The sequence below is a fragment of the Galeopterus variegatus genome, unplaced genomic scaffold (assembly GCF_000696425.1).
Source record: "Galeopterus variegatus unplaced genomic scaffold, G_variegatus-3.0.2 Scaffold326, whole genome shotgun sequence".
Lineage (NCBI taxonomy): Eukaryota > Metazoa > Chordata > Mammalia > Dermoptera > Cynocephalidae > Galeopterus > Galeopterus variegatus.
Genome location: NW_007726437.1, coordinates 639403 through 651291, shown reverse-complemented (window position 1 = coordinate 651291; position 11889 = coordinate 639403). Strand labels below are relative to the sequence as shown.

General features: G+C 37.9%; 1 protein-coding gene across 1 annotated transcript in view; it reads left to right on the top strand.

The window, feature by feature from the left end:
- Nucleotides 1-1514: 1514 nt before the first annotated feature.
- Nucleotides 1515-11889, top strand: part of FAM188A (family with sequence similarity 188, member A) — an 88475-nt gene continuing 78100 nt past the window's right edge. The window contains exon 1 of the mRNA XM_008567532.1: nucleotides 1515-1834. Coding sequence (XP_008565754.1) covers nucleotides 1741-1834 — 94 coding nt within the window. The 5' untranslated portion in view covers nucleotides 1515-1740. The remainder of the gene's footprint in view (nucleotides 1835-11889) is intronic.

Genomic DNA, 11889 nt, shown 5'->3' with positions numbered 1-11889 from the left:
AAAAATCAGGGGCAAGCTAAGAACATAGAACAAGCACTTTGAGCAATTCGCTTTAACCACCACAAAGGGTGCTGAAGTTGGAAATAAACTATAAATTAGCAAAACACTTTTATTTACAACCTACAAGATTTTAAATTAAGGATTAATGTATTTAAATTCACTAATGCAAAGCATTCCTCTACATGAAACTGCATGTCCTTGAAAGTAGGGAACATAAAGTATTCTTATACTAAAATACAACTGGCTAGAATTTATGAGTAAAAAATTCATAAACTAATGTCTCAAACTCCCAGAAAATACCTTCTGTAGGTAAAAAATATCGATTATTGTATAAACGCCTTCTATGTGCCAGGAAGTATACTGAGTCCTTTGCATGTGTTGATTTTTCCATTTATTCCTTACAATAGGAAATATATGTTATCCCCATTTTAGAAAGAAAAATCCAAGGCAGAGGACAGATAACTTGCTAGTGAGTGCAAATGTCAGGGGTGTCTGGCCTCCTAACAACTATGAAATACTGCATCCCAAGATACTATGGTTTCCACAGAACTCAAAAGTGTCCCTACTTTCCTGAAACAAAAATAAAAACACAAACTTTAAAAAATCAGATTTTGGGCCGAGCCTGTGGCGCACTCGGGAGAGTGCGGCGCTGGGAGCGCAGCAGTGCTCCCACCGCGGGTTCGGATCCTATATAGGGATGGCCGGTGCGCTCACTGGCTGAGCGTGGTGCAGTCGGTCATAAAAAAGGACAAAAAGAAAAAAAAATCAGATTTTGCCCTTTCGTTCTAAATTCAAAGGATCAGACAATATAACTTTTCTTTTTAAGCAGCACAAGTAGAAGTTTTCACACGAACTAAATTTAACTGAATGCTAGTCAATGAATAAAACCTGGACTTAAAATACAGGTGTTGCCCACACACCCTACATTCTCAAAAATTGGAGATGAAAATGCTATACCATTTACAAACAGGTTGCTTTGAATCTGTTTTCCCACAAATAGCTTTGCAAATTTGCATTACACCTGGTAGAGGCATTTCTAATACACATTATGTCACATTCTTCAGTTTTGTTTTTAGATACAAGTTGGTTTGACTTTCCAGGACTTAACAAGGCAGAGAGGCTAGGAGCCTCTAACTTATGGGCAGCTCTCTACACCGGCAAGGATATTACTCCACTTTGACTCGACCATCGCTTTGTAGTTTCTAGTTTTGCATAATATTACACATTTTAAAGAATGGGCATATGTTCTTAATGGCCCTAAGATTTGGTCCTCAGAGCCTCCATCTGGGACAGGAGCAGTGCCCAAGGAGAGAAGGTATTCCAGGAGGGTAGAAATCCGCTAACGCCTTCCAGACGTGCCATCCCAGTACAAAACCTACCATTCTACCCAAGAGCCGGAACAGCACATTTAACCCAGTAGTTGCCCCCAAAGGTCTTCCACGGCCCCCCCCACTTCCGCTTCCGGGGAGGTGCCTCCCGACACGGGGTTTAGGGGCGGGAGCTAAAAAAGCCGGAAGTGGCACCGGCACTTCCGGTACGGGAAATTCTTCGCAGCCGCTCAGATCAAGCTTGACAGGCGCGGTCACTGCAAGTAGCTTTTTTGCCTTTCGCCCTTTTCCTCTCTAACCTCCAAACTCTTTTGTCGCCGCCGTCCCGAACCTCCTGTCCCCGAAGTCGTCCCTTCCCCATGTTCCGGGGCAGGAGTCCTGAAAGCGAAGATCCGCCCGCCCGTACCCCATCATGTCCGAACTGACTAAAGAGCTGATGGAGCTGGTGTGGGGCACCAACAGCAGCCCCGGCCTCTCTGACACCATCTTCTGCCGCTGGACGCAAGGTACCCTGGCTGGGCTCTCGCTTCCAGCCGCCGCTTCCCTTGCCCTGCGACAGTCTGGTTGCGACGCCTCTCGCCCCAGCCCCTCATCCGCCCCGCTCTCCGTCCCAGTTCCCGTGCTCAGAGCTGAAACTGGACTTTCCAGAAACGCCCTGCCTGCCTAGGGGGGAATGGTGGAGTAGGAGAGTGGTACAGCTGTCCACGGAAGACCCGAAGCGCCTCCACTACTCTCTGGGCTGCCCTTCGGCTGGGGAGAAGGGGTGGGTGGCTCCTTGTTGGGCTGCGGTGAGTGACACCGAAGGTGTGTCCCGTGCCCCGGTTATCAATTTCTCACAAGGAGTGCTGTGGTTGTCTTTATCTTTATCCCCTAACAGAGCTTTATGTTTTTGGTGTTTGGTCTGTTTTTGGAGAGAGGGAACGTCAAGATGGCTCATTCCAGAAAGCAGTTTTGCTGTTTGTATTGCAGTTATGTGGTTAGACGTGATACTTGGTATATAAACATAATGTTGTTTGCTACAAAGTGTTCTCTTGGCCCAGAGTATCCTCGGTTTTGAGGTACTTTAGGATTTGATACAGTTAACAATGAATATGGGTCACAGCACTTATAGTAATCCAGACAGGATTTTTACTTATATAAGAAGTCTTGTTAATAAATAGAAATAAAAAATAACTAGTGAATTCCTGCGCTGTGCTGGGCTCTGCTGGGCGCTTTATATTACTAATTTTCCAGTAACTAATTCTTCAGTTTTGGTAGTAAAATGCAACTGATACGTTACTTAAAATTATTTAGGAAAGATTATGGTGAGGTTAAGTGAAATTAAGAGCATAGTCTTCAGAGTCAGGAAGATCAGTAATGTATGTATGTAAAACGCTATTATTAAAGCATTTATTTATAGAACACCAGTTCCCAAAGGATTTGGGGGAATTTTGGCATAGTAAATATAAATCCTTATTTCAAAATGTGTATTTTGTAACAAAAATTCAGGGTTTAAGTAATCCCTTTCTCTTTCCCAGATAAATCTGTTTTAAGAGCTGGTAAAATTAGAATCATGATGTATTTCTTATAGTAAGTTGGGTTTTTGAGTCCATCACTCTTGTTTTGGAGATGAGAGAAATGAGTAGTGGAGGTTAAATAACTGGGCGAGAGTTGCACCAATTGGTAAAACTAGGAGTGAATTTCTAGTTTCAGCTCTGTATTCATTATTTTCTTTTGAGTTTCTAAACCCTATATGTTATTAGTTTGGCTCTTTTTACACATCCAATTACGTCAATTTTCTGAAATCTTAGACACTTCCATTTGCAGATTTTATTTTAAAACTTACTTGTTTATCCTAATAGTGAACAGCTCTAAAATACACAAAACTAAAGGATTGGGAAAAATTACTTCCATTGTAACCAGTCAGCATTTATTAAGCATTTTACAATGTAGGATAAGGTAGTAGTCAGCCTTGTTTATATTAATACTGTGATGTGATTCAAGGAAAATTCGTGGGGGCAGTTCTATGAATGGTTAAGAGCACAGTCTTTGAAATAGGGGTACCTAGCTTCTAGGTTAACGTTATTTAATTATTTAAGCCTCAGTTTCCTTCTCTGTAAAATGAAGACAGTAGTAGTGTCAACCTTATAGGGTTCTTGTGAGGATTAAAGGCCATGCAAATATATTTAGGTGCTTAGCACAATATCTTACATATAGTAAACACCCAGTAAATGGTAGCTATTATATTAATTTAAAAAGTGTTTAATTGTAGGCTAAGCCAAAGATCAATTTTGTAGCTTTACTCTGACAATTACAAGAAATTATTGTTTATTTAATGGATTATTACTATCTACATAGAACTATCTTTATAATAACATATTAGAATCTCCGCCACCTGTAGTCATGAAGTTTCATAACACCGTTAGTTCAATCAATAACATTTTGAAATAAAGTATTATAAAGGATTGGTTTCTTTCTTTTTTCTTTTTTTTTTTTTTTCTTTTCAGAGAGTGCAGTTCGTTGTATTGTGGATGTGTAATCACATTTTGAAATAAAGTATTATAAAGGATTGGTTTCTTTCTTTTTTCTTTTTTTTTTTTTTTTCTTTTCAGAGAGTGCAGTTCGTTGTATTGTGGATGTGTAATTCTTCATAGTCTTATTGATCAAGATTTTAAGGCAACCAAACATGTATTATTTTAAGTTATCACCTCTGAATGGGAGGGAGGTTCTGTTATCGGTTTTGGTATGTTAATTGTATTCATTTGTTCATTCTTAGAGGCCATTGCTAAATATTGCTATGGCAAGTCATTTGAGATTGTGAGAATAGGCGCAAGACATTGCTGCATTAATAATGTGACATCAACTCTGGCTTTATTTCAGTCTGTAACTGTGCTTTGAATTGACAACTGTGATCTCAGTAGTCTTTTATAAGCAAGATATAGGTGGAAGATATTTAGAGTAAATATTTACAAAATTATTTCTAGAGATGTTCTATATATGAAATTAAATTGATTGTCAAGTTAAATTATTTTGATATGGTTGTTAAAACAATAAGCTGCAGGAGTGGCACATAGTTTGTTTTTAATTGATTTGGCATTTTTAGATAATTCTCTTTTGCAAATGCCTTTTCTTTAAAAAATGTAGGGTGGGTTTGGTTTTGGTTTTTTGGCCAGTTTTTATTTTAAAGGCAATAGGCCTGGATAGGCCTGGTTTAAAGATGAGATTTGAGCAAACACTTATTCCAAACACTGAGCCAATCATGCAGAAATATAAAGAAAGAGTGTTCCAGGCAGAGGGAATGGCCATTATAAAGACTTAATGCAGAAAATGCCCGGCCTGCTGTTCAAGGAACAAGAAGGAGGTAGTGTAGCTGGAGACGGAATGAGTGAAGGGGAGAGTAATAAAAGATGTAAGAAATAATATGGCCCAGGGCCGGCCCGGTGGCACAATGGATAGTGCGCCGCTTGGGAAGCGCGGCAGCGCTCCCGTCCGAGGGTTCGGATCCCACGTACAGACCGGCTCCCGCTCACTGGCTGAGCGAGGCGCGGGAGCAACGCCGAGGCTTGCGATCCCGTCGCCGGTCCCCGGTCCGGTACGGGGGCAACACTGAGGGTTGCGATCCGTTGCCGGACACGGAAAAAAGACAAAAAAAAAAAAAAAAAAGAAATAATATGGCCCAAATCATATACACCTTTCTAGGCCATTGTAAGCACTTTGGCTCTCATTCTGAATGAAATGGGCGTCATTGGAAGGTTTGGAGCATAGGAGAGGCACGATCTGATAAGTTCTTAGAGGATTGATTTGGCTGTTGTGTTTAAGGATAGACTGTTTTGGATTCAGTGAGACAGCAAGATCAGTTAAAAGACAGTTGCAGTAATACAGGAGAAAAAAGATGGTGGCTTGGACCAGGGTAGTATTAGTGGAGATGTTAGAAAATGGTCAGGTTGACCACATCCCAGCAGAACCAGAACAAGAACCATCTAGATCTAGCAGAAGTTTTAATCTTGTAAACAAAAACATTTTGACTTATTGGGAATTTATTTTCTTTTCAATATCAGTTGTGTAGCTCGGTGTTTGGCAAATTTTTTCTTAAAGGGCCGGTGGCCTTTGTCGTTGCTGTCTCAATATTTTTCCATGCTATTGCAGCCAGAGCAGCAATAGATAGTATAGGTGTGGCTGTATTCCTAACATCCCTTATAAAAAAGCAGATGAGGGCTGTAGCTTGCTAACACCTGATCAGGATTTTAAACTCTCAGAAGCCATTTAACCTTTTTTTTCTTCTTCCAAGCTTAAGTTATTTTATTTTTTCACCTAAAAATTAACCTGAAAGGGAGAAACTGAATTTTGCTATTTGTAGCAGTTCAGTGTGTTTCTGGAGGGTGGGGATGTAGCTGATTTAAATTAGTTTTGGGATTTCAATATAGGACAATTTTTGTTACATAATATGAAAAAAATGAGATTTAACAAGTAACTTGGGAAAAATGAGGGATCAGTTAAAATATAAGGATAAAATGTATTAGGAGTTAATACATTTGGGTTAATGTTTGAAAGTATGTTTTGTGTTTATTATAATGTGATTTAACATTTTACCGAAGTAATAAGATGATATATCAGTTTTATTAATTTTTCTTCTATAGTGAAGATAATGTAGAACACATCATTTCAAAGATTTTGTTGTTGTTGTTGAAAGCCTTTTATTTCTAAGTTAGATTTTCTTTTCTCCAACATACCTAAATCATGATTTGCCTAACAACCAATTTTTTAAATTCATAATTTGTAAGTGTATATGACTAAGTTAATTCCTTGGTAATTTGAACACATAATGTGTTTTTTAATTCAAAGACTTCAAAGTATCTATCATAATATCTTGCATTTGTATCATGCTTTACAGTTTTTGCAATTTAATCCTTGCAGCAACCCTGAAAGACAGCAAAGGACAAATGTAGTTGTCCTCATTTTTCCAGATGAAGAAACTAAGTCCCAGTTCAGATACTTGACTCAGCCAAGATCATCTAATTTGTAAAAGTCAAACCAGCTCTTTCTATGGCCTTGTGTTTACATGGAAAGCTAGAATTATAGAGGCTGTAGTTGTCAAACTGGTTTGAATAATGTATGTATGTATGTATAGTAAGTCTTACGAAAATAAAAAACTGGGAAATTGCAAAGAGGTTCATGGCTCAGGTTTAAATTAGTTATGAGCTATAAAATGTGAAGCTGAGAAAGACTTTCCTGTGATCTCTAGTACTGTGGAATGTGATATAAAATTGTATCTTTAAGACCAGATGTTTTAGTTGGGTAGTTTCAGATATAATCAGGAAAAAAGCAGCTGCCATTTTGTGATAAGTTCATTCTTTTTAAAACTAGGAAAATAATTTGTGTATGAGAAGACTTGAAAAGAAAAGTAACTCTGTGTCCTAAGAAATTCAAACTCCAGTGAAATCTTAGTGTAAAAGGAAAAGCCTACTTAGCATAGTTCTGTTTTGAGACAGAATACTTAATTTCCATTTAGCTGACTTTATTTCATTTTAGGCTCTAATAGCCTTTGTTCATTATTAATTAACACACTGAAACATGTATACTGGAATTTGACAGATTCGGGCATAAAGCATATCTGCCTAGAATTCTCTCTATGGGGTTTTAATATTCAAAGTATAAAAGTAACTCACTATGATGCAGTTCTGACACTAAGCCCCACCTATGGATCTTGAAAATTGTATTACATTATTAGAATTGTTAAGGAAGGCAAGAATCCATTACTAATTCACATTTAAGGAAAACTGAGAGTTTGGAAGAGCCAATTTCACCTCTGCACTTGGATACAACACCAGGGGCCCTTTCCTTATTCCCGTAAGAGAAGAACTGAGCAAACGGGGAAGTCCTCTTGGCTTCATCTGTTGTTCCTAGGTTGGACCTTAAATATAGTTGTCTTAACATGATAAACAGCACTTAGCTGTCACTTACTTATCCTTATTATATTTGTCTCATCCACCTTACCTATTTCCAGTTCTCTGTTTATCCTTTCCCAGGCTGCTGTGTATTGCTGGAGAAAATTGTATCCAATGTCAATACAAATGTAATTAAATGTTAGCTGAGCCCTCAGTGCTTCTCTTAGTTCTTTATCCTTGTCAACTTTTCTTAGATTTTTCAGAATTATTTTCCTCAATTTTCTACCCTTCTTATTCCCTTCATTCTTAATGAGTAACATCACTTCCTCTTTGCTTATATGTTTAACTTAGAAGCCTTCTAGTATTAATTTCTTCTTCTAGGCCAGTGGCCCTCAAGGTTTTTGAAATCAGGACTCTGTTACACTCTTAGAAATATTAAGGCCTTCAATATGAAAAATGAAAAAATAGTGAGACACATGACATTCTTTACATTTTTGCAAATCTCTTTAATGTCTAGCTCATTAAAGACAGCTGGATTGTCACATTGACCAATTCATTCAGTCTGTTGCAATGTGTTGTTTTGGTTGAAATGTATGCAGAAAATCTGGCCTCACACACATTTGTAATTGGAAGAAGTAGGAATATTGTAATAGCCTTTTCAAAGAATTATGAATATTCTTTTATGTCACACCAAAACTGGACAAGTCAGAGTGTCTTAGATGTTAGTTACAATATGGATTCTGAAACCACATCAGTGAATTTTTTGTACTCTGATAAATTGAAGTCCATTGGTCTGTCTTGTACTTTGAATGGACCTCTTACCTGTGCATTAATTTGTAATAGCATGCATCAGTCATTTGGACATTATCGGTCCACTGGTTTATGATGGTGTTCCAAATGTTAATGTATTTAATTATATCATATCAAAAGTTACATTTGTTACTATCACTATTGATCTCATCGGAAACATCTTTAAATATTGAGAAGCTGTCAAACTTAGAGTGGTGGACACAGGTTTTCCAAGTTATTGCTTGAAAGCTTGAAATTTTATCAGTGGCAAATATTCTACCAGTTATTTTCCTTGATGTGTCACACTCACTTAATTTATGAGAAAATGTCTGCCAGATACCCAAGTCTGAATAATTGTAGTTTATTGGTAGTTCTTCAAAAAACAACTCTCCATTAAAACAAAAAAGCAGCTAGTTCAGCTTGCAGTTCAAAAAACTACACATGTGCTTTTACTTGAGGTAACTGTCAACTCTCATACTTGAGTATGTAGCAGGAGTGCTTTATGGCCACCTTCCATTTTGTCACAGAGAATATTTAAGAAGAAAAAGTGCATTCAAGGTCAAGATTTAATAAAATTAGTCATTTTTAGTACGTGAGTGAAGGCATTCTTAAATTGGCAGTGTGTGTGTGCATGTGTGCATGTTGGTGTTTACTACTATAGTGACTATTAGTACAGCTTGCTGTCCCTGCCTTGATGTGTGTTAGCAACCAGCAGTTTAACCCATCGTTGCTTTTGTACCATCATTGTGAATGTCAACACAGAGAAAAGGGCAAATAGTGTTTTAGAATTATTGTGAAAATCATTTTAACCTCTACTGGGCCCCCTGAAAGGGTGTCTAGAACTTTCAGTGTATCTGTGGACCATATTTGAGAACCTCAGTCTTTGGTCAATCCCACCATGACCACACTACACTTTCTCTGCTCTCTTTTGGGCCTTGGAGTCCTTAAACTGTTTTTTTCTTTCTTTCTTTTTTTTTTTTTTTTTTCTAGCTCTCTTCAACCTACAAAAATAATAATTCTTTATTCAACTATCCTTCAAGCTATTATCCTTTTTCCCTTCTGCCAAACTTCTGCTATAGCATTTAACAAATAGTTAGCTTTTACTATTTCTCTTTCTAATCTGAATCACACTTCAACTCTTTAAAATCTGAAAATCTAGCTACTCTCCCTGGCACTCTAAATTTCTTTTTTAGTATTCCCAGTGACATGCTTAATCCAGTATTTTAACTTATGTCTTTACTCAACAGCATTTTTAACAATCGACTACTCTTTGCTTCTGATCCTTCCTAAGACTTCAGTTAATGTGTTTTTCTCTTACTTAATCTTTGTCAGTGTCCTTTGCTGACTCAGCCTCTGCTCAGTTTCTGATGTTCCCAACTTCATTATCATGTGTTCTACATTCTCTCATTCACTTTAACTGACATGTTTAGGATTCAAATTGCTATATCTAATCCAAACTCCTGCCCTGAACTCCAGATCCTTATCTCCCATTTCTTCTAAATGTTGCCAAATTGTTGTCTTACATGTTAGAAACTGAATTTGGCATTCCTCGAAACAAACACCTCCATTATCTTCCTTCCCAAAACTTCAACAAGCATTAATTGAGCAATAACTATACTACATACTGTGGGAAAACAGTAGTCAATAAAACAGGCAGGATACCTGTAAGGCAAGGCAGACACTAAAAAGGTAAAGAAACAATAATATAGTGACAGATTATGACAAGTACTGGTTGTGCTGGGCGATGATAGGAGAGACTAATTAGGTAGGTTTGTCAGGAAATGTCTCTCTGAGGAGTTAACACCTAAACTGAGTCCTGAAGGATAGGAAGGATTTTGCTATATGAAGAGAGTAGGGGAAAGAACATTTCATGCAGAGAACAGCAAGCATCGAGGTCCCAGTAAAGACCTTGGAGTGTACTAAGGACCTAAGATCACTATAGATAAAGAAGGTAAAAGTGAACTGAGGGTCAGCTGGATTGATAGTTCATACAGTGTCTTTCAGGCCATGAAAAAGAGTTTGGGTTTTATTCTAATGGTAATGAGAAGCCAGTGAAATGTTTTAAACAGGCTGTGATGAAATCTGATTTTCATTTTTAAAATATTCTTCTGACAACTTTATGGTGAATAAATGGGGGTTGAAGAGGAGGTGGGGAAGAATGGGGAAACTGGGTGGAAATTCTTAACAGCATTCTCGGTGAAAGATGATGATTTGAGCTATAAAGTGGACTAGAGATGGGACAGAAATGAACTGTTCAAGATGTGTTATGGGCCCTTGAACCAAGAGATCCTCATTTTAGGGTGGAGCCTAAAAGAGTTTTTTGGAGAAAGGGTTAGCAGGTGTTTCAGGCAAAAGGAACATCATGTACAAAGGGTAAGAAACCAGAGAGAAAATATAATATTTGAATACTCAATGTACCTGGAGTCTAAAGAGAGAAAATGGGAAAGTATGAAGTAGGAGATATACGCAGAAGCCAGGTGATACAGGATCATGCTAAGGAATTTAGATTTTCTATGTCCAGAGTTCTAATCTGGGCTATATTTGGGAATTACCTGGTTATAACCAGTAATGGAAATTTTGAGATTAGATGAGATTATCCAGAGAGAATGTATAGAATGAAGACAGCATAGATACTAAAGCCAAGACCTGGGAAACATTAGCATTTCAAAGTTTATCTACAAGACTGAGAAGAAAGAGAAAAGAAAAACTCAGAACAAAGGGGACCAAAAGCTGAGGGACAAAGGTTTTTCAGAAGTTTGCGGTCAGCACTTCAGGTGATCTTCTTGGAGGTTAAATAAGATAAGCCTTGAGAAATAGCCTGTCCTGGTCATTGATGAACTTGGATGAGAATCATTTTGGTGTGGTCACAGTCGAAAACCAGATTATCATGGGTTGAGTAAAATTGTGAGGTAAGAAAATTAAAACAGTGCATACAAGTGCATATAGATGACTAGGTGGTCTTTGGGAGGACCAGAATGTGGGAGTGCTGGTTGGAGTTTTTGGTGAAATCTTAAGGTGTTTTTTTTTTTTTTTTTTTTTAAAAAAGAGATGTGTGAGATACCTGTTTACATGTTGTTTAAATGGAAGAGAGAGATTGAAGGTAAAGAGAGAAGAGGTGGTGGGATGGAATGGGATCCTTGAGAATTTTTTGTCTCAGTTGCTATCACCTAGTGTCTCAAACTAGAAACTTCAGAGGCAGATCTCATTTCTTTTGTTCCAAGCCCTTGCCCCACTTACACATACTAATTGGGTCTTGATTTTACCTCAGAAATATCTGTTGAACATAGTTTCTCACCTCCTCACTAATGTTGCTTTTATTAGGTTGGCACCATCTCTATAGAGCTGTTGAAACAACCTCTTTCCCATTCTGGTCCTTTAAAAAAGGAGGGAAAAAAACCCAGTCTGATCACTTACCACTTTACTAAAGGACCTTTGCTAGTTGAGTCATGATTTGGCCCTTTGCAGTATTAACCTCTTGTCATCTTCCCTTCTCCCACTTTCATCTTTCCCATTCTATCCTCTACTCCCCTTTAGCTGCATTAAATTTCCCACTGACTCATAAACCCATTTTCCTTTGGTAAAGATATTTTCTTTGCCTGAATTGTATGCACCAACACAGCCTCTCTGGTAAGTTCCTATTCAAGATCAGCCTCAAAGTCATCTGTTACGGGTTGACTCAGGCAGAGTAAGCCATACCTTTCTGTATCCACAGCACTCTCTTCAGTCTTCTGTTAACAACATTAATTTATTCCTTTATTTCAGTACTTGTCTGTTTGTATGTCTGTCTTCACCTGGGCTGTTGGCTCCTCCAGACTAGGGACTGTGTCATTCATGCATATATCCTGGATGATTGGTTTAATATCTGATGTTCATTAAATGTTTGGTGGCTGAATGACTGAATTGTAATC